General features: G+C 38.1%; 2 protein-coding genes across 6 annotated transcripts in view; one reads left to right on the forward strand and one right to left on the reverse strand.

The window, feature by feature from the left end:
* Window positions 1-16,661, reverse strand: part of adm2a (adrenomedullin 2a) — a 33,961-nt gene extending 17,300 nt beyond the window's left edge. The window contains exons 1-4 of the mRNA XM_055055428.1: window positions 16,649-16,661; window positions 15,891-15,938; window positions 14,801-15,004; window positions 7,006-7,205 (exon numbers count right to left, since the gene is read on the reverse strand). The gene's annotated coding sequence lies outside the window, so the exon portion shown is untranslated. The remainder of the gene's footprint in view (window positions 1-7,005; window positions 7,206-14,800; window positions 15,005-15,890; window positions 15,939-16,648) is intronic.
* Window positions 1,509-23,299, forward strand: part of sbf1 (SET binding factor 1) — a 56,023-nt gene continuing 34,232 nt past the window's right edge. For all 5 annotated transcript variants that reach the window (XM_055055422.1, XM_055055425.1, XM_055055424.1 and 2 more), the window contains exon 1: window positions 1,509-1,722. In XM_055055422.1, coding sequence (XP_054911397.1) covers window positions 1,668-1,722 — 55 coding nt within the window. In that variant the 5' untranslated portion in view covers window positions 1,509-1,667. The remainder of the gene's footprint in view (window positions 1,723-23,299) is intronic.

Below are 23,299 nucleotides of genomic sequence, written 5' to 3' on the forward strand. Positions count from 1 at the left end.
CCTGAGTTTATAACAAAAATGACAGCCAAGGACAGGCCACACGGATATGAGCCATGAGGCCTTCCTCTCACCCCACTCTAATGTTATCTACACATCCAGGAGTGTAACTCCAGTTTTTAAGAACTTTACATAACTTCAGTTGTTCCTGAACAAAAAAACTAAGCAAATTTTTCTTTATTTTCAAAAAATGCTGCCAGCGGTCACTGAGATACAGTTCATTGTATTTCAGTAAACTGAGTTAGGCCTACTGAAATGCATTTTCTTTCAAATAAAATTCATTATTATTTTAATGAAAACAATATTAATGAATGTTTACAGAGTAAAAAACTGTCTTGGAAATAGCTTTAAAATGAGAAACTTCAATTTCTTCATTAATTCAATGGATTTCTTAAAATGTAAATGTTTAAATTGGCCTGTTATTTGTTATGAATTGTATTATTTTAATGAAAACAATATTAATGAATGTTTACAGAGTAAAAAACTGTCTTGGAAATAGCTTTAAAATGAGAAACTTCAATTTCTTCATTAATTCAATGGATTTCTTAAAATGTAAATGTTTAAATTGGCCTGTTATTTGTTATGAATTGTATTGGATTTTTGTTTGTTTGTGCATAATTTATTTTTTAGGGGATTTTATTGACATGAATGTGAAATATTTAAAGTCCCTATTTTCTATGCCTCCAACAGAGGCAAAGTCTCTGTTGGAAGACTTTGCCTTGAAACAGCCTTTGTCATTGCTATAAATACTTAGGGTTTTCTCCTTTTCATTTAACTTTTATAATAAAGTGTCCCTATATTTATGATGTTACCTTATCTTTATGATGTTATCTTAACCAGGATTTTAGAGGAAGAGATGGTGGCTCTTTGTAGCCTGGCTATGAAAGGTTACTTTTATGTTGAGGTATGACTAAGTTTGGGTTTTTCCACACTGAAAAAAGTACTTCACAAAGCAGTTGTGGACCTCTTTATGAACGACTTTAGACAGAGTTTCAGTTCTTTAGTTGCATCACTATTCGCTGGAACAACACAGAGAAAACCTAAGGTTTCATTCAAGACTGAAAACAATAGATTTTTGCAGATTTACCAAAAAGGTCAAAAATTTAATTTTCAGACTGTTTTTCTAATTTCTTATCAATTTATTTGTTACAAATCTGCATTTAGCATTTTATTTCCTTACATGTGCCAGAAAAATGAGTTACTCTGAATTGTTATTCTAATTGTCATGAACTTTTTTTCTTCTGTAGAGAATTGTGAATAAAGCTATACAAATAAAGCTATACAAATAAACTTGTCTTATCGTTTACGGGTTCTCTTTCTTTAGAGGCTCTGAAACCCGACATTACCCCTCACCTCTGCATCGCTGGTCTAGTTGAAGCTGAACCGGTTTAATCATAGGCTTTGGTCAGACTTTTGGTCTCTTAATTGGTTCGGCTCCCCACATGGGACATTCTTGCAGAACAGCCCCTCCCTAGTAATCCCTCAGTGCGCAGGCGCACGGCTCTCGGCTGTCAGGGCAAGGCAAATTGACAGTATGGCGGCGGAGTGCAGCTGGAAGGATGCTACTGTCTCCCAGGATGTTTCTATCGCCGGCAGCACGTAAATGGACTATTGACGGCCCAGAAACCAGAGGATTCAGTGAGAACGGCCTGTCGCCCTGAGCTCTGAACATGGCCAGGCTCGCGGACTACTTTGTTGTGGTCGGTTACGATCTCGACAACCGAGGTTGGTGCTCCAGTTAGCCAGCCTTGTTAGCTTTAACGCCGTATTATTAGCTGTGAGTAAATAGGAGGCGGGTAAGGAGGCGGGAACCGGCCTGTACGCCATTTACAGCTGACCAATATTAGGCGCTGTCAGCAGCCTAAGCCGTCAAATTGAGGCCGGGGACTCGGAGGCCTCAGGGGGATTAGCGCACTTCAGTGCGACGCTGTCAAGTGTTGACACGCATTTCTGACGGGAGAAGCTTCTGAAATCACAGCTCTGTTGGAAGACTTTGCCTTGAAACAGGCTTTGTCATTGCTATAAACAGTCATTCTTTTTTCTGTAAACTTGAGGTATCTTCATTTGCTAAGAGCTAACAATAACCCAGCTGTAGAGTTGAATATAACTTAGTTCGCATTCATTCACCATTTTCCTGCTGTGTGTATGTACAAGCATCACTTTGCTTCACAAACAGCAGGGCACTTTCAGAAAGAAACGCTCGAATTAAACTGTTGGGAGCTTTCGGTGCTGCTGCAGACAGTAAACCGCTCCTGCAGTCAGCCCCAACACAAAAACTTATGGAAATTGATGCTTCTTCTTGTCGGAGTTGATTATTGTTTTCTTTGTATGTGTTTGTGTGGATTAACCTAGATGGCTTGGCCCCTCCCTGACCCCCTCCCGCGCCGGTGCTCTGCTCCCTTGCGTTGTTGGGACGGGGCTTGGACCGTTATCTGAGCCCCCCTCCCTTCATTCAGTCTTAGCCTTGGCCTAGATCTCAGCAGTATAATGGACCGTTTAATCATGAAATATTCAACTCGCCCATCCCATGGAAGAATACAACTTGTAACATGGTTAGAAGTTTCCATTGGAGTGGAGTTTTTGTCTTATGATTTATTAAGTGGCAGATTGTAACATGACAAGTTCCCCTGTGGCTAAAACCAGGCGGAGGGACTGGCTTTTATCATGATGATGCAACAGCAGCGAGCATCACTTTCTTGGTTGCATGAGGTGACGTTTTGCCTCTTATGCTGTAGTTGTTATAGAAGGGGCTGAACACAGGATGTTCTAAGGTGGACACTGCAAGCGCTGCAGAAACTTTCCTTCCTGTTCTACTCAGCTTCAAGGCAGTGTGGCGTAGAGCAAGCCTGTTAAAGGCATCTGGGAAGCATGCATTAAAAGCCCCAGTGGCCTTAATGGAGAACAGCTTTCAGATCCTGTAAAACACAACACTTATGGTTGATGATGATTGTTGGCATAGTGTTGCTGCTGCCTCAGTGTTTCAACTTGCTGCACTCACTGTTAGGTTTCTAAATCGCAGCATTATGCTGTGGTTTATCTGTAGATGCGGGGAGTTTTGTATGATGTGGAGATCAATCTGAACTGATCTGCTGGTACTTGGATCAGACATGAGTTACAGACTCCCAGCCCAGCCACCGACTCCAGCCTTGATCCTGTGAGGCTGCATGGCATAATGTGGCTTATTTTGCTTTGGAGGTTTACAGCTACTGGACATGAAATCAATCAAACTCACTTTAGATGTATAATGTTACTTCTACAGGTTGGAGTCATTTGTTTTTCTGTTTTGTTCTAAAAGATAAATAAAATCAAGATAAAAAAAAAAATACAAACTTAAACACAAGCCCCTCTAGTGACATCACAGCATAGTTTTTTTGTTATGTCAATTTATTATTTTTTTTCTTCATTTTCGTCTGTTAATCAAATTTCAAATTGTGTTTTGCGCTTTGTATGACTGCAGCAGAACACTGAAGCTTAAGAAAACACAATGTAGATTTGAGGAAAGTATGTCAACAAATAAAATACAGCTGCACAATATATTCAATTTTATTGTTTTACAAGATTGCAGAAAGAAATATCAATATTGTAAAAAATACAAAACAAAAAAACAGCTTGAGCTTCTTAGTATTAGTTGATTATTTAAGTACCATGAATTCAGGCCCCCTGTATTAATAAGATATTTAGTGACACTGGTGTAAATACAAGGCTGCAAGTGTAGCTGGTAATAGGTCTGTCATAATACGAGATAAATCAATTAATCACATGATAAATTAAAACAAGCTCAATTTCTTTTTCTTGTTTCCTCTCTCTTTATACAAAAAACTGGATGCCAAACATTGTCAGTCCAGTGTATTATTAGATTAGAATTAGATATTATTCTCAAGTAATTCTTCGTTTGAAGGACCATTTTGTTTACAGAGTCTTCATGATACATAATATGTGAATATATATAGAGTAATTCTGAGGCCTACCATGTAATTCACACTCTTGCTGATATAAATATAACTGAAGCTGTAAGGGCAGATTGTAGAGCTGACCTTAGCTGCAGTTTATTCAGCCTGAACAACACCAGGACAAAAAGCAGTGGAAAAAGGCCTGATCAGATGATCAGAATATGTTTGGACCTGTTGATACTTATATGTACATTTATGTAAATATAAATTGGGGCATGTCTGTATTATGTTTGTTCATAATGGAACAGATGGAACATGCTGGTATTTTAATTGTGAAAGCATGCTCCCAAAATATTAACAAGGATTTTAAAAAAGGACTGCACACACACTTTGACCCACCTTTTGGTATTTTGACCCACCTTTTGGTATTTTGCTTGGAAAATATGACATTGTTCAGGGCAAGTAGACAGATTGATAACCTTGTTTCTTAGCTAAAAGAAGGATCTCATTAATGGTACTTTTATCATGAGTATGCCAATCTGTTGCTCTGTTTTAGACATGTTCTGCCTCTTCTGGTTATCAAAGTTAAATCTCCAGTAAGCCAATCAGTGACCGGTCGTCTTTCATCAGCTGTTTTTCCTTACACTGCAGTGTGCCATTGACATGTCAGTTGCTTTTGGTGGCTGGTGGATAAAAAACCTTTCTGTATGGTTTTGGATTCATCTCTTGTTCTTGTGGTGCTTTTTACTTTGAAGGTGTAGACAGGAAATGGTTGGACAGAGAAGAGGGAGGGCATTCAGCATAGTTCTGAAGGTCTGGATCTTTACCCTGGGCTTTTTCATAGAGAACTACAGCCCATGTTTATGGAAGCTGACTCTGTTGTTCAGCTGCCACTCTGCCATTTTTTTTTTTTTACTTGAAATACTGATACACACAGGTCTGCACTTTTTTGGGAAAACAGTGAATATTCAGCAACTTTATTGAATGTCTCAATTGAGGGTGTGCAACATATTGCAAATATGTTGTCATAACTTGTGTGCAAAGTGAATATAGTAAGACTGTAGGCAAGATTTGTTGACTATTATATTCCCATTGATATTATAGTTGATCATGTATTGATTCTGTTTGTCTGACTTCCTGATACAGGTGATAATAGCCACGGTGTGAGGAAACATTGAAATGAGGAGAAACAAAGATGTCACCATCCCAATATTCAACAATAATAGTGCTTCCACATGATTTTCTAATATTGTACTGCTAGAATGTTAGCAGCCTTTGCAGATACTGTAAAGATAACGAAACATTGTGCTCATTTCAGCCTCACTCACAGATGCTGCTTAAGCAATAAATCACCTTCCTGTGTTGCATGCAGAACCAGTTCCATAATGGCTTTCAAAATATTTTTGTAACATTCTTAAGATTAGCACCTTTAAATATTCAAGGATTTTCTCTTGTCAGACCACCTAGCTAGCCCGTGGTCTGAAATTTGGACTCAGGTCCCAGATCAAGAAAAATACCACATAGAAAAATAAATAACTTACCTTATTGGTTATTTGTTTAAGTGATAAATAGAAATATATATAGAATATATATTTTATTGGTATATAGAACATGACCGTGAAGTACAAATAAAATCAGCTAATATAATATTGCAATTTATTTCTGAATTAGAAATATATTCAGTAGTCTTGGTGACAGATTTGACCGAAACATGGATTTCTGATTTTCTTTGAGTTCTGACATGTTGATTCATGTTGTCACCGACTTAGATTTGTTTTCAAATAAAGAATATTCTACTTAAAGGGGAATTAATGTGCTAATTTCATTTCAAATTCATAAAAGTATATGCTTTTGGTTTAAGTGCATAGTTAAAAAATGATAGTGCAAAAAAATCCTCTAACAGCCAATAATCGCTGCATTCAGTGCCATGGCAGGGAGAAGCTTTCTGTTAATGCTGCTTTAAAAGTGAACAAAGTGCCTGAAGCTAAAATTACCAATTGGTAGTTTGCCAAGACTTGTTGTTTGAGTAGAACACAGATGTTCTTAAATTCTGTCATTTTATACTTGCTGTGTAAGGATGATGAAATGTTTAGAGCTACTGTAGAGTACCTCTGCTGTGTTTTAGCAGAGTAGCTCTGCTAAAACAGAGTACATTAACATGTACAAATGCTTTACATGTTAATATATATTAACATGTACAGACAAATTTATGTCTGTACATACAGAAAATATCTTTGTTTTTGTAATATTTTGACATTCTGAGGTGTGTTCTTCCTAAAATCACTATAGTTTTTTTCACTGCCGTTTTCACCACAGGTCACTTTTAAACGTACAGGTAGATTTAAGATAAACACACCCCCAGGGGTTTCCTGCAGAAGTCTTGCTGGTGGTTGGGCCGCCATGTTTTTCTATTATGAAATGTTTAGTTGGCAGGAAATGTCAAAATATTATTGAAATCCCAATCTAACCTGCCCAAGGCATTAATAAACTAAGCAGCTGCTTAGACATAAAAGCTAAAATTTGAACACAGATCATTGTTTAGTAACTTCAGGTGAAGGCTGTGAAGGTACTCGAGGCGGCCACCACATGGAGATGCCAGCGGTTTTATTGGTGACCCCACACTCTCCGCTTCACTCCCTGTTTATAACAGGGAGTGAAGTGTATTATAGTGTATTATTATAATCCAGTTCTTATGAGTCTGGACAAGATAAGAGCAATGTTCCTGATCATATTTTGATTTGAATGATGAAAACATTCATTGATAATGTAAATGAAAAGTAGTACCTGCATTTCTGACACAGTGAGATGTTTAGAATTGTTGATGCCATTTTTTAAATTCTACAGCTGATAATCATGCAGAAAGCATGTATGCAAACCTAAATAATCAGTCATGTCACCATGACAATGAACAACGATGGGAGTGACACTGAGCTGCAGTAGAAGGAAAAATAAACAGGTGTGCTTTCGATTCTTTCAGTCCAATTAAATGAAACAACAAAGAAGTAACAGTGAACTCAGAACCCAAGAAAAATTAAGTTTACAGCAAAACACTTTTTGGTATAATGACCAGAACTACAACCAACGCAACCAGATAACATTATCAGGTATCTAGGGTTACCAGGTATCCAGGGGAACATCATCTGTCTGGACAGGAGCACCGTCCTCCTCATGGTTCCTGTTGTCTCAGAAATAACTCCTGCTGGCCTCCTGGCTCTAGTTCTCGTCGAGGCTCCAGTTTTCTTAGAAAGCTCTTGTATCTGTGTGTACAGCCCACGCTCTTCAGAGACCTGAAGCCATTTTTCTGCTGTGTCCTTTTTCCTGTCAGACAGACATTCATTTTCTTCAAATCTTATTTTAGGTTAAAAACATGCCCAAACTAGTGAAAGTGGTTCATAATTGTGAGATAAAGCCTGGCAGAAAGCAGCTTCAAGAGGGAGCTGACCTTGATTCTAAGAATATGAGGAATTTTGTTCGTTCAGTTAAGTTTCCGCTTGTGCTTCAGTATTTCAGCCATCCTGTCCCAGTCTTTGTGTGTGACTGTGGTTGCTGATTGTCATCCAGTGGAATGTTTTACTAGTGTAGGCGCTGACAGCTTCACAGCTGACGTCATCGCCGCTCTGCTGCTGCACTGTGGCACAGCTACAAACAGGAACACAACTTCCTCTGCTCATTCTTTCATTTCATTGCACTAATGTTCCTGTCTGATAATAATAATTGACATAGCTAAAAGTTGGGCATGAGAGTGTATGATATTTCCAAAGACAGAAATGTGAAAACGTTTATTTCTTAACTTACAAGAAAGAACCAATCATTTTATTCCTGCTGTTTCTAAAATAATTAAACGTATTGATTGCTATTAAGTATTACTTATTAAATCTGTCAGGGGAGTTTTCCTTTCTACTGTCGCTCTTTGCATGCTCAGCATGAGGGATTGCTGCACATTTGACACACACAGTGCACCTGATACCTGTCCAGATGGAGTGAATGCTACCAGTAAGTGACCTGGTTTGGTAACTAGCATTGACTTGGAATGAGCTTAGTTGACTTTTAATTTCATTGTATAATAGTATTTACTTTAAAAAAATTCTTTCTTTTAAAAGTGATTTGAGACATTTTCTGTTGTGAGTTGGAGTTGAATTGAAAACTGTATTGACGAGACTTGAAAAATTTATATTGCGGGTTTTTAAACAGAAATAGTAGGTTTGGATAACAACTTTGTCTTTTGGTCATTAATAAGTAGTAGCATATGTTCCTAAACAAGAGGTGGGCATTTATCAAATTGTTTATCATTTTTTGTGAAACATTTCTCATAAGAATTTTGATTCATTGTCACAAGAATTCCAAATAATAAGGTTTAAAATAAAAAACTTAAACTGTGTGTATTGTTGGACTTGACAGTCCGATTATTTTCTCCACTGTTTGTTCAATAAATAGTTAGTTAGTAATGTAAGTCACGTTTATGTGACAAGAACTCATAAATATTTTTCTTGTCAGTTTTATTGCCATCACAATAGTACCAGCCCTATACTATAAACTAATTTTGATTAAACCCAGAGAAAGTGCATCACAGTACAACCTGCTGGTTGGTCGACTAATAAATTATGGAACTTTCTACTTTTGTTTCATTCATCAAATGCTATAAAAATTGTTTACATGTAGTCATTACTTTAATATACACTGTGTTCCAAATTATTACGAAAATTGGATTTAAGTGTGTCATAAAGATCAAATTTTTTTGCTGTGCTATTAAATTTATAAATGGTATTGTGTGTCAGGGCTCTTTGAATCACTATAATTAATTTCAGAGAGCTGGGTTGATTAGTTTATCTGGTGAGCTCAATTATTGGAAATCTACTAAAGAAGGATGTTCCACATCATTAAGCAGGTTTCAAGCAATATGGGAAAGAGAAAGGATCTCTCTGCTGACAAAATCATCAGATAGTGTAGTGCCGTATGACAAGATATGAAAACATTAGATATTTAATGAAAACTGAAGTGTTATTGTACTGTTAAGAGATTTATGACTGATTCAGAACATTTGTACAGACAATGAGGAAGGTTCCTGTTAGACAAATTAATGGGATTAAGAGAACAGTGGCTAAAATGTCCTTACAAAGCAGCAAAACGTTATTTGAAGCTGTGGTGCCTTTAGAACCTCGAGGTGGAGGATCCTTGAGAGGCTTGCAGTGCATGATCCTTTATTCAGCCATACATAAAGATTTATTTTCAAACAGACTTGTTAACTGATGACTGCTGTGCAACACTGGATGGTCCAGATGAACACAGTAGTGGATTGGTGGTGGATGGCCACCACATCCCAACACGGCTGTTACGTCAGCAAGGAGGTGGTGGAGTCATTTTTGGGCTGAAATCATGGGGAGAGAGAGAGCTGATTGGGCCCTCAGCAAAGTATATGGACTTTCTGACCTTGCGTAGCAAAATCATCTTCATGCATGACAATGCACCATCTCATGCTGCTCGGAATACCATTGTGTCATTGGCTGCTATGGGCATAAAAGGGGAGAAACTCATGCTGTGTCACCATCCTTCTCTGACCTCAACTCTATTGAGAACATTTGGAGTTTCCTCAAGCAGAAGATCTGAGAGTGGAATGCAGTTCATATCAAAACAGCAGCTCTGGGAAGGTTTTCTGACATCCTGCTAAGAAACTTGAGCAGAAACTTTCCACAAACTCACAAGTTCAATGAATGCAAGAATTGTGCAGTTGATACCAAAGAAGGTCCTATGTTAACATGTAACTTGGTCTGTTATGTTTTTGATTGAAATAGCTTTTGATTTTAGTACATGTGACCACTTGATGCTGCACATTCAAAGAATGACCATTTGCAGTTCTTTATAATCCATAAAATGTTTAGAAAATCTGCTGTGCATAATAATTTGGAACAGTGCATTTTGAGTTTTTTACTTTTGAAAAAATACTGTTCTTATGGGACGTCTGAAAGCATCCTGACTCCCCAGATTGTTTTCAGAACGCCCTCGTCTCTCCCGTCAATATTTTTTAGAGCCGTTTTAACACCAGACTTCTTGAGCTTTCAACGTAAACCGAACCACTTCAATCCAAGTCACTTGAACCAAGATCGGTGAGGTTGACCTGTGGTCGGCTGCTTTTAAATCACACAGATCACAGAGACTTTTATAAAGGATGAGAAGAGCACGTTTGGTATACCAGCCAAAACATTTGTTCAGTAAAATTTGATTTCTGCTGTAATAGTTCATGACTTGAAAATTATATTGACCATTTAAGAAAATCTGAGAAAATATCACTTGCATAATAATTTGGAACATTGTGTAGAAACATAATTGAGCAAAAAAACAACAACCAAAAAACATTTTTTTAACTGAGAGGATTGTAGAATCTTACTTCAGCTGGCTGAAGTAAGTATAAGTGCCTCACCAGATCCAACATGTGCAGCAGCAGGTGTGGGAGGGGCAGTGCTGTGTTTACTGTCAGATGTAGGAAACTTCTGTCTCAATACTCGAAAAAGACTTTAAGATAAGGGAGTGGTGATTGGGAACATTTTGGTGGTTTGTAGCTGTTTGAAACATTGGTAAACCTCAAACCAGTAACCTGTTCATACCTGCTGTGAGTTGCTGAGCTGCCGCCTGGGGGTCAGAGCCTCTTTGCATTTGTTTTTTGCCACTGAAGTGTCATGTTGCTGCTTACATTGTGCTCAGCCAAGATACAAATATCTCAGCAGTGGATTTTTGGAGCCGTCGTTTCTGCCTGTGGGTGGAAGAGAGTCCAAAGTTGCCAGGGTGTTGTCCTCCTGCAATAGTCTCTTGAGAAACTCTACAGCATGCCTGTGTGTTTTGACAGCGATTTGTCCTTTGTTGAGCACCCAGTAGCCAATTGGATTTATGGTCTGAGGCTGAAACAGGAAGCTGGGGAGAGGACTCCAGGGAGACTTGTGTTTAAAGCGAGAATCCAGATTGTCCCCCTGTGCTTGCGTGGAAAGCAGGAAAACTGAGTGTTTGGTTTGTGTACTTGTGTGTGAGGCGCTGTCTGCTGCAGCACTGAGCCACTCACACAGACAGACAGACCACACCTCCATCTGTGAGTTGTGCCCTGAGGATGATGGTCACTGTAGTTTCATCTTGACATTGGTTGATATTGTTGTGCTTAAAACTGCTACCTGTGACATGAAACCCGTCAGGATGCTTCTGATCGTGTAAATACTGGTTGTGTTTAGAGAGCAATCTGTTCACACACACATCCACACCCAGAGCTCCAGAAATTTTGAGTAAAGTAACAATTATTCTCAGATAGTGATGACTTTTAGGTTTTTCTCTTTTTCTGACAAGGAAATGCATCAATGAATGTGCCTGGGATTGAATTTGGCCCATTTTCTATAAGTGCCTCACCAGATCCAATACTGAAAAGTCTGCTTATTAAATGCATCAAACTAAGAACTACAATTTTTGCACTTTACGTACATAACCAGGGTTTTACCCAGAAACCTTGGTAAGCCCACCGTATTTTTGTATTAAAAGATATTGACAGGAAATGTGAATATTTTTCTAGGTAGTTATGTTTGTGGAAGACATTATTGACAATGATTAAACACACAACTAGAGTCTTAAAAACAAAAAATACAATAAAACTAAATATCGATTATTTGCACTTCCCCATTAAGTCATCAGTCAATTGATCATGAAAAACTTTGTAATGCTGATCACATTTAGAGCCCGAGGCATAATTGAATCAAGCAGCTGCTTAAGGCCTCCAGGACTTCAGGGGCCCCATAATTGGTTACATTTTAACACAAACCACATATATAGAAATGTAACATTTGTTTATTTAGAATATCAATGCTGCTAAAATTGATTTAATGGTTTCAGCATAGGTAAATTAAAAGGCTTTGAATTGTTTACCATTTCAATTTAAGATTTTAATGAGCTGACAACTTTCCTTTGTAAAAGTGCAAATAATGTTAATAGTTGTTACCACAGCTACAAGTTTAATCCTTTGTGTTTGAATTCATTCTGTTCACAAATGCATAAGCAAATTAGTGACTGGATTTAAGCTCTAGGAAACAACTAGATAAGATAAAGTGTATAAGTGAGCTTTACACTTTCACTATACAAAAATCTGAAATTATATTCAAGTCAATAATAAAGAAGCAGGCTCACAAATATCCTTATAAAAAATGTTTATACTCTTTTTGTTTATGTATTAATCATCAGTCAATTTAATAGATGAATTCTCACCTTATAGCTTTTGTGTTTATATTAGCAACGGAATTTGACACCTTCGTTTGTCACACACAGAAACCTCTACCAGCAACGTGCCGCTACGACGCGCACTTCCACCCATTTGTTGAGACCCAAATGATATGAAATCAATTTTCCAGTTCGTCCGTAAAGGTACATTTACGTTAATTACCTAATGCAGAGTATACAGTCTATACTATCCGCTCACCTTCAGTGCTCTTCCCCGCACTGCAGAGGAAGAGCACTGCCACCGGCAGCAGCTCCAGGAGGAGAAAAGTTGCTGTACCCTGGGCATCACGGTTATTGATGCCTGGAGTTATTTTAGTTATTTTAAGGATGCTTATTGGTCCCCCCAAAAAAGACAAAGACATGGACATTACCATCAATCAATAAAATCCTCCCAGGCCGAACTTGAAAACTGGACGTTATGCCGCTAACACTTAGCTTTCATCAACAACTCATGTGAAGTCAGAGCTCCGTGCAACACAAGAAATAACCTGGCCGAAACACGGTGTGCTAAATAATAAAGTATAAATTAAAGAAGCTTTGAGGCAGATACATTTTCCTCAAGGAATTTTAATAATCACGGTACTCGAATCACTCAAAGAATCGTTTCAGCCCTAATACTGCCGGCCCTTCTTGATGAGCTACAGTTGATGAGAGACAAACTTGGTTTGATTTATCTGGCACCACTATGGCCTGCCAAGCTTATGGTAAACTGGAGGAAACCCTGCATAACCAACAATATGTGCTCTGACTACCTTCTTTAAGTTGAACAAAAGTCCAGAAGATGGGTACATGTGATTAAATGGATAATAAGTTCAGCTCACAAATCGACTTATGCACAAATGGAGTCAATTCAATCCAGTGTACAGATTCTTGGCTTAAACCAGTGCAATCAAGCTTAGTTTCTTCCATCAGTGTGTTCAAGTACGTGAGCCAATTCAACCTATACATTGAGTCATTAACTTTGCAGTGGTCTTTCATACCCAGTAGTCATGTGGGATAGTAGAAAGCAATGACCCTCCAGCTGAAACCAACTCAGTGTTAGCAGCTAGCTGGCTGCAGTCTGAGAGGATGGAGCGGGGTCACAAAAGAAACACACAGAAGCTTTTTTTTAAAGGCTTTGCATGTAAGAAAGAATAAGAAGTTCTCTATGTAGATCTAAATATAGATGAGTCTGATATGATGACTCTGAAAGCAGACTGTGAAAAAATGAATCTGGACACCAATCAGCCCTGCAGTTATTTGTCAGGCTGTCCCAGGTCTGATTGCTCTGCCTGGCCTGCAGCAATTACAGAGCTTCCTACATGATGAACATTGTATCCAGAATGCCGCCACAGGTTTTGCTCTTGTTTCTTTATTTTGTACTTTGGTTTTAAAAGATGAAATCATAGGAAGTTACAGATAAATGTTCTCCAGACTAATAGAGGAAATAGAAAGCTCTTTGCCTGAAGCCATGGCCACTGGGGTAATGGTGTGTGTGTGCTGAAAGTGGCCAGCTACTTCCTCCTCCTCTTCAGAGCAGGGCTGCAGCTATTCAGGCCCTCCAGAAATAATTCTCACAGTGAAGCTTTGATGGGGACAGAGTGGTGCTGGGCCACAGCCATGGTTGTGCTGCACAGATGTCGGCTGGCAGGAGCTCTGCTCAGATGGGCTGCCTGCTTGAGCATTGCTGGCAGCTTGACACACACTCTTGAGTATTTACTGCTTTACCTTGGTAACTTTTATTTACCTCACACATACAGAGTATAAAATGCAGCCATTTTTTCTTTTTCATTTCCTCTTAAAAGAGAACTTGTTCCCATTTCATTTTTTAGATTAGTAGAAAAACAATTACTAAAAAAGCAAAAAAGGGAATTAAAATGTCATTTTTAACGATGCACCTTTAATCTTAGAGTATGTGTTGACTGTGTACTGTAGTGTGTGTTGTAAACAAGAGAGATGGAGCCCAGAGCGCCACCCTCATTCTTTCACACACATGCAGAGGAGAGGGTGCCTGTTGGCTACAGGATGGATACACAGTCCTTCACGCAACATCTGCATTTATACCAAGATCAGGCGGCCTGTTCACTGAACCAGTTCATTTCCCTGGTTCTTATTAAGGAGTAAAACTGACTTCAATGCCAGGCCTTTCACTATTATGAACTTTCCTGGATGATCAATTGTCCCTCAAAGTATATGAAGTATAATCTTAATGTTTTGAGACCATTTTCATGGAACCTCATGTGACTCCAGAGGGACATGCCTCATGAACAATAGATATGTTATATGGCACATATGGCACATCTTCCTTGTGCTGCTGATTGTTCTGGTGTTTGTGGTTGATGGCTAAGACAAAATCGGATACTAGATTAGGAGTGAATACTTTTACAAAACACGTATGTGCAAATTTATGCTGCGCTGTAGAATAAACAAAAAGTTTCAGAGTAAAAGTAAAATTCCATTTTGATAGAGAGAATATTTTAAAAACACTTAAGTTTATGTACAGTATTTGTAGGTAATGAACCACTTTAGAAGATAAGCCAGAATCAGAACATCACACTTCAGCTTTACAACACTAACGCTTTCATCATGGTACAAACTCCACTAAGGCCAAGCATTGATTTGAAGGTTAGATTAAAATCTTAAAGATTAAGAAGGAATTAAATATGGCAGCTGTGAGAAGAACACAATCTTACTGTGCTTTGATAGTGATGGTGGAATTCAGGGAATTTAGTTGCTCTCCTCCCAGGACAAAGGCTTATCAGTGGGGCTCACATTGGTGTCGTGGTGGAGCTCAAAGGAAGCAATCATTCAGATCTAGAGGGTGATTCCAGCGCCTCAGGACAACTTTTTATGTGTTCATCTGTTAGGAGGAGGGATTCATAGGCTGATGCTTAAATCTGTTAAGTGGAAAACAGATGCACATTTAATGGTAGATAAATATTACAACATTTTTTTTGGTGTGGTTGCTAATCCTGAGAGTCCACAATTTATCTATCTGAAATTAAAGCCATGGTATATCTTAAATTTAGAAAATAGATTCAAGTTTGCCTTGAATGCATTATATTTTGTCGTGGCAGAATAATTTTTTTGTCATGTGTGGTTTTTTTTCCCCTGCTGGACTTTTTTGTCAGGTATAAGCTTTAGTAATGCAGAGACATCTTCATTGCATTTTGTAACACGAAGCAGTTGAGGCTATCACCGACTAGCTGCTAATACATACTTGATAGCTAGTTACTTTTTTTTTTGTCTGTTATGGGTAAGTGCAAATCTATGACTGGCTGACCCCCTTCTGTTGCCAACTCACTTGAGGCCAGGCACATTCTGTGCAAAAAGTACTTAAGTTCAACACTGTGAGGGTTAAGAGTGTAGGGAGCCGTAGTATGAGAAACACAAAGCTGCTGCCAAGAACCACAAACAAAACCCACAAACGTTGGACGTTTTGCTGTGCTTGATTGTAATGCAGCAGGATGTCATTAAAAATGTCTAAAGTCTTAAAATTGACTTGCTGAAACCTGCAAATATCCTGAATATTTCTTTTTGTTTGTCGAATCATTTCCCATTCAGCATTTTCTGTGGAACCTATGGTAGTTTTATATATTTATAATTTTTTAGTACGTTAGTAGAATGTGAGAGGATGCAGATGTTCTGAGACTGTTCAAGCATATTTATATAAATTTGGAGGTTGCAAGGTTGTTCACGAATACATAGGTAGGAAGAAATTTGTATTTCTATATTATCTTGATTTTTAATTTGTATGTAATCTAATGAACATAAATGTCCTACCAGGACTGGAGTTGTGAATTAGCTGTAGCTTGTTTTGTTGTTCTGCTCCTGTCAAATAAACAAAAATTTTTTAAATGAAATGGATATTTGCATAAAAAATAAGATTATCAAAGTACTGAAAGTCCATGTGACTTTGATTTTCCAAGTAAGTTTTTGTTTCAGAAAAGTAGAGTGTGTGCCTCTACTTCTCTGCATATGCACCTGCTTTCTAATGCAGGTGCATATGCACTGCTTCATGCCATGTTTCCTGCTCATCTCCCTTCCCCCATGCCTGTCAATATATGAGACAATGTGATTTCTCACTGTGAAACTTTAAGGTCTTTTCTACTTTAAAGAAGTTTGAAAAGCTAAATTGTGTCCAATCAGGCTGGCCATTTTGTTTCTGGCTCTGCATGGTGGAGTACTAAGGGGGAGGGGGCAGCAGCAGCTTTGGAGAAAGGATGTGAGTTTACTGAAGAACTTTTGCTGAAAGAAAATGCCCCAGCTCCTCCAACACCCACCCTCCTTTCACCATTGTGTCCAAGGCTATGGAGCTGGACAGACGGAGCTGATTCCTAAATGGTAGATTAGTTTGAAAAGTTGGGTTTGAACATGAACTAATTAATTAAAAATAGTGTTTATTTATAATGAATTGAAAATACACTATTTTTAAATCTGAGCTCTGAACTGAGCTCAGAGCTTTGACTAATCAGTTTCCATTAAACTTATAATGCTCTATTATTGGTATTAATAATTCTGTAATGAAGGTATTATTTTACCTCTATTCCTTTCTGCTGAATTAACCTTGCCTCAGATCATCTTTAATACTTCATTTATAGTTTTCTCCAGTATCAAACTGTTGACATTTCCCACTGTGTAAACTGAGCTGTTTTGTCCCAACTGCTATGGTTGCTGTGGAAACGCCATGATGTCGTGTCATTGTGGTTTGAAAGCTTATGAACGAGAAGCTGCGGTCTGGTTCAGCAAAAGAGCATGATAAACAGAGATAAAGTGAGTGTGGTGGATGCTTCCTTCACCTTTGTGCACAGTGGCCACATGACATCCAACGTCACTATCAGAGCAGGCTAACTTCAGGCCTTTATTTGGCCCTGGGAAGACACACTGGTTATTTTGCTCCAGCAATCTGTAATTGCTTCTTTTAATTAGAATCATCAAAATAAGATAACACTTAGTAAAATGTTCATATACTTTATGGTAGTGAACCTTTAGTTCAGCCCTGTAGTTACATTATGTGATTATTTATAAATGCTTTTCTTCATTTTGCTTCCATTTGTTTGCCAATTTGCTTTTAATGCAAAAATTTTTTTAGAACATAAAAACAAACAGGATGTGAAGTATGTGATATGGGCTTGTGTGTGTAAAATAGTAAACTTAACAATTCCAACAATACAGACAGGTGTGGGGGTTAAACGTCATTTATCATGATAATAAATCAAAATTCTTGTGATAAATGTATCACAATAAATGATTTAATAAATTAATCTGGACTTTTGCGGTGTAAACAAGGATTTAGTCCAAGTAGATGTATAATTTCTCTTTCACATAATTTTATTGAATATTTTCTTGAATGATTAACAGCAACAGTAGGGTATCTAATAACTTCACTAGTAGCTGACTGATTATCATTTCAAAGTGATGCAAAGAATGAAAAGGTTTTACTCTCACTAATTGTTTCAGATTAAAAAAATATGGCTTTGACAACTGACTTTAGCTGTATGTCCAGTGTAAGGCTGATTCAGTGAGGACAGGTCAACATAAGGTTTTGAAATATTGCTAGGCCCAGCTATCCACAACTTAAGCCTTTTTGTCATTATTTATCGGTTTATCCATAACAAAATATATGCACTGTCAGAGTGGAGTTCTGCATGATTGAGCTAGGAAGCGGATTTCGATGGCACACAAACAGACAGAACACCGTTGGACAGTCCATGAAGCTAGTTGTTAAATAGATAGCGTTATGCTTATAGGAGGCTGTTAATACAGGGCCTTTTTATAGCTGTTCTCAAAAATTAATGTCATAGTTTTAGCTTGTAGCATTAGTGCAGGCATTTCCTTTTCTCCTGTCTATTTGCCTCATAGGCAGTCTGCTCTCTGAATAGTACTGCTGTGTTTTCCCTGTCGGCTAAACAGAGTTGCGGTCACATGCGTTTCCTCCTGGATGTACTGGGCAGGTTAAACGTCAAAACTTCTTGGAAGGAAGGGAGGCGCTGAGTGTCTTTAGTTGCTGCTGGAAGAAATGTGACAATTCCAGCAAATGTCAATAGGTCCGTTTATAACAATTGTGACATTAATTTGTGTTTTGAATAAATAATTTTTCTAGTATCGATTATATATTAGCAATGGTGGATATATTATCGCTGGGTTGTCTATTCGAGCCCTTGTCTGTCTCCGTCGTCGAGGTAACACTCTTGACCCACCCTGCCTGCTGGTGCTGGTCGGAGGGGCAGGTGGCGCTGCTGGGCAGACCCAGGGCAGCTATCCTAGCAGGTCAACTATGTCAGGAGTATATTTAACAAAGAATTTAGAGAAAGTGGTTAGCATCAACTTGGTTTAGGGTTCAAGGACTTTTAACAAAAAACTTTGGTCAGATCTGTGCAAGATGCAAGATGTTTGTTGTAGATTTCAGGCTGAATATTGAAACTTGTGGGAATGCAGTCATAATGTTTGCTACTGTTATGGAACTCCTCTGCCTCATAACTGCATGTTATATCCATGCCAGGACACTCGACTCTTTTCACATTTCTCTCACATTACGCAAACTGTCAGTGAGTGCTGACGCTGAAACTAATCGCTCATCATGAGCAGTTCTACATACAGTCAGGTGCTGTTTTGAAACCTGCAGCTATCTCTGTGGGATGCCTGTGGTGCTGATAATAAATCAAAAGATGAAAAATGTCTTGACTTGTATCTTTCTGTCTTTATGTCCTTGTCAGTTGTGCTGCTCCTTGTTTCAACATGCCCCTCACCAAACAGGCTGGGGCCAGATTTACCGATCAGCAGTGTTAACATTTACAGATTCACATTCAAAAATACTTTATTGATCCCAAAGAGCATTAAAGGCTATGTAATTAATAGTTCTTCAAAAAACTGTAGATTTCTTTTTTTTTTTTTTTTTAATTTCCTTTATTTAGGATCTGGATCTCAATGGGTAAACCCCATTGAGATCCAGACCTCCTTTTCAAGAGGGACCTGGGCAGAAGTCTGCAATACACAGTGACAAATTAAAACCAATAGATATGCACAAGTGTAAAACTATAGAAAACAATTCAAAAGCATTGACACTGTTTAATAGAATCGTATTGCCTGTTTTTAAGAACCGCTCGAAATAAATCAAATGAAATCAATTCTGACATCTTGAGTTCAGACTGGAGCTGATTCCAGGCTGAAGGAGCCGTCACACTGAATGCTTGCTTCCCCTTTTCAGTTCAAACACGTGGAACATGCACAAGAAAAAATGTATTATAGCGTAAAGAATTGGAAATAACAAATCTATGTAAGAGAGAGTTTAAGTTTGTGGGAGCCAATCCGAGTAGAGATTTATAAATGAGGATCATCAGGTGATTGTTTCTCTGTATTCTTAAAGGAAGCCATTCAGCTTTTGCAAACAATTCACAATGACATGTAAGACGTCTGCTACCGGTTACAAACCTTAAAGCACAATGATACACGGTATTCAATAATTGAAGGCATTTGGTTGAAGCATTCATATATAACACTTCTCCATAATCCAGAGAAACAAGATGTCGGTAATAAAACCCAATCTTCATTTTCAATGTTCATGACTGTTTATGACTGTGGGCAGGAAGGATCTCCTGCAGTGGTCTGTTATAGCGAATCTGAAGAAGCTTCTGACTGTAGAGGCTATTGTTGTCATAAAGAGGATGCTCAGGGTTGTTGAGAATTTTCTAGATTTTCTGAAGATACCTTCTTTTCACCATCATCTCCAGATCTTCCAGATCAGGTTTTGAATTTGGGTCACTGACTAATCAGAAGGATATGAGCTAAACAAGGTGGTTTTGATAAACGCATGAATAAAATCACTGTTAAGAGAACACAAACATGAAACCTATCCTCATTTTGCTCGTTTGTGTATCAACATATTAGCCTCTCTTTGCACTCTGGTGTATGCAGGAATGCTGCCTCATGTGTTTGTTTCAAATACAGCTTTGTTCCAGCGAATGCATACATTATAGATTGAGTGAGGTAGCTTTAGAATACCTAAATGCAGAAAAGTACCAGGCTTTAAAGCCTGATTAATTGATCAGTACCAATCAGACCAGAGCCTTTGGAATCAATTATTAAAAACCACATATTTACATGGCATGTGTCCACAGTTAATTTATGCATATTTTCCAGATTGATACTAATTCTAGTAAGATTTGAGCCTGTCATTTATTGCTTATTTGTGTAGTGAGGAGGGGTGTAAGGAGACCAATGCCTGATTTCATGCTGTGCTTATTTACTTGGTAGCTTAATTTCCTGTGGCAAAATAGATGAAGAAATATTTAACTGACTGTGAAATATCAAACACTCTAAAAAGGCTTATAGAGAGATGCAGCACTCTTGACATCATACTCAGAACCAATAAATGTATCAATGCAAATAACATAATTACAAGAAATGTGTTGATAATGGAAAAAAAGCTTCAAACTGACAAGCAAAAAGTTGAGAACAATCAGCCATGATCCCTGTGGGAAGCCATTTTCCTCCAGAGCTGCCGTGTTTCAGGACCGCCTCAATGTGCTTAGAATGAGTTGAGGGTTATTCATTTTATATTTGACACATGGAGAATTCTATTTAATTCTATTCATATGTCACTCATGGTGGCAGTATGTTGTAGCAGCTCTGCTACGTCAATTTTAATTGGTTCTTTCTCTAGATGTCTGTTTATATTTTTATTGATTGATTCACTGCATGGTTAGACATTTGTTCCCTTGGCTATGGTTGCTGAGGGAATAATCGAACAAAGAATTTTTGCTTTTTTTTACTTTTGGACAATTAGAATGTTGTCCAACTATGGACACAAGGTATTGTTTTTCAACTGGGAGCAGATGATTAGCATCTAAAAACCTCAAATGTTACCTGAACTAATCCCAGAAGCTGCCCAGCAGAACCACAGAGGAGAAAGAGGAATAAGTTCAAACTCTCTTTGAAGAACCTTTGCAACAGCATTAAGTTTCTCTTGGTGATCAATAAAGTATTTTTGAATTTAATTAAAACTGGGGTAAATCAGCGCAGATTTCCATCAGTTTGGGAGATTGGTGATTGACCAATACGTACACATGAAGCCGATCTTTATCCACCTCAGCAAAGGTCTAAAAATCAGCCGCTGTCTACTTTGTTGTACTGTGGAGAGATTTATTGGACAGACCTGCCCAAGGTCACGTCTGTAAGTTCTGTATTAACAATAGTCACCCCACTGTTGCCAATTCACTGAAGTTTTTGCTATGTTTAGCAACATTGAGACAAAATCAGTGTTGGCCAGAATCAAAATTGGAAGGTCAGGCTTTTTTAAACATCGCCAATCAGCCAGAAAGCTCCAATTGACGCACCCCTAATTGAAAACATCCGTTCCATCGATCACAGTGGCATGTCCGCTCTGCTTTCTAACCAAACAGATAGATTCAAAGAGGAGTAAAAGCAAATGTGGTGGATCAGCAGTTCTTGCCAAGAACTGATGGAATCATCCAGGTTACTATGGAGTATCGCCTTTGCTGCCTGGATTCTGAGCTGTTAGCCATAGCTAACAGCTAACTGACTTCTAGCAGATCCTTCCTGCTTACAGCATCACCATCCACAACAATTTGTTGAAAGCACATGGATGATAAGAGTTATGACATTTCATTTCTCTTTGGAATAAAGTATTATTACATTAGATTAAATTCAACTAACGTTTTTCCAATTCTAATAAATTTCGGTTTGTAAATGAATCAATAAATAGACATAATTTTAATTATAAAGTTATGCAGTAATTCCTGCCACAGTAATAGAAATATGTTGTCTGTTATTGTTCACCCACCAATACAAATCCAGAAGCAGTTGCATTCAAAATGTCACACACTGTCTTTATTCATGCGTTTTGCATCTTGAAGCAGAATGGTAATCAGGCCTCTTTGTGGAAAAGGGACTTCTTTGGTCAGATGTTATGTCCCATAAGCAAGCCCAGAATGTGGAGGGAGCTGGGCTCAGACACAGAGAGAGACACTATGGCTTCACTTGATTCTGCAGCCTGTGTTCATACACTCTGGCTTGGTGCAGCTACATCAATTTTCTGCTCATTTCTCCCTCCACTGCAGGACGTCCAGCTTCAACTGACGGACTGAGGTTCTAAACTAGACTCCTACATGTCTCGTTTTATACCCTTTTTTTTTTTTAACAACAGTGACACTTGTCCATAGTTCTGTCTCTCACTGATATATATCTTTTGCAGTATAAGTTGACAAGAGGAGATGAGACATCAGTAATACTGATAAACATTATAACAATGAATAAAACAAAGACTGAGTGATATAAAAAGAGAGACAAAAGCAAAATAGAAAACACTTGGTTAAGTCCCTTCTGAGGTAAAGTGGTCCACACATTCTTAATCACAGTGGCATTTTATGCCGGTCCAAGAGTACACAGAGTGCAAAAGGGCAAGTCTCTAAGTAGGTCACTGAATTAATAAGGGCGTGACTGGGCTCTACCTTATATTAAAAGCTATTTTTTAATGTGAATTAATTTTGTCCCATTGATGACTCTGTAGAATTACCAGCTTATGTAGTGTAATAGTGTACATTATTAGAGGACACAATAATGTGACGTGCACTAATGTGCATGATTGCACCAAAATACACTTAAGATCTGCTGTTGTTGTATCAACTTTCCAGACCTCTCAGGTCTTCTTGTGAACATGGAGAAGCAGTGTTCAGCATCTATCCGCCACAAATCTGGAACAAACTTCCAAAAAACTGCAAAAGAGGCGAAACACTGAGTTCCTTTAAATCAAGGCTAAAACCAACCTGTTCAGACTGGCTTTATAAAAGCTGGAACATTGATTAATTCTAGTCTGGATTGCAACTTTTTATTTCTTCTGTAATGTTTTTTGTTTATATTTCTGTCATGTAAAGCGCCATGACCGGCCTTTTTCTGTAAAGTAATACTTAAACTGGACACCAATACGCCTTTGGAAAGGATTGGAATGTTTAATTATTGATTGGTCCGTTGTAAAATGTCCTGTGGCCTCATGCATAAAAGAGTGTGCAGTTTTCACTCTTGGTGTACAGAAAAATTTAGAAAAGTGCGGCGCACAAAAATATTTGGATGTGTAAAGCCGTGCACACGCACGTGGCCACGTATCTTTCCTTTATAGATTCAAATTTGTGGGAAATAGCACAGGTGCTGGCCTGCCCTGTCACCTCCATAAATGC

Source organism: Poeciliopsis prolifica, unplaced genomic scaffold (genome assembly GCF_027474105.1).
Source record: "Poeciliopsis prolifica strain line A6 unplaced genomic scaffold, Auburn_PproV2 SCAFFOLD042, whole genome shotgun sequence".
NCBI classification, from domain to species: Eukaryota; Metazoa; Chordata; class Actinopteri; order Cyprinodontiformes; family Poeciliidae; genus Poeciliopsis; species Poeciliopsis prolifica.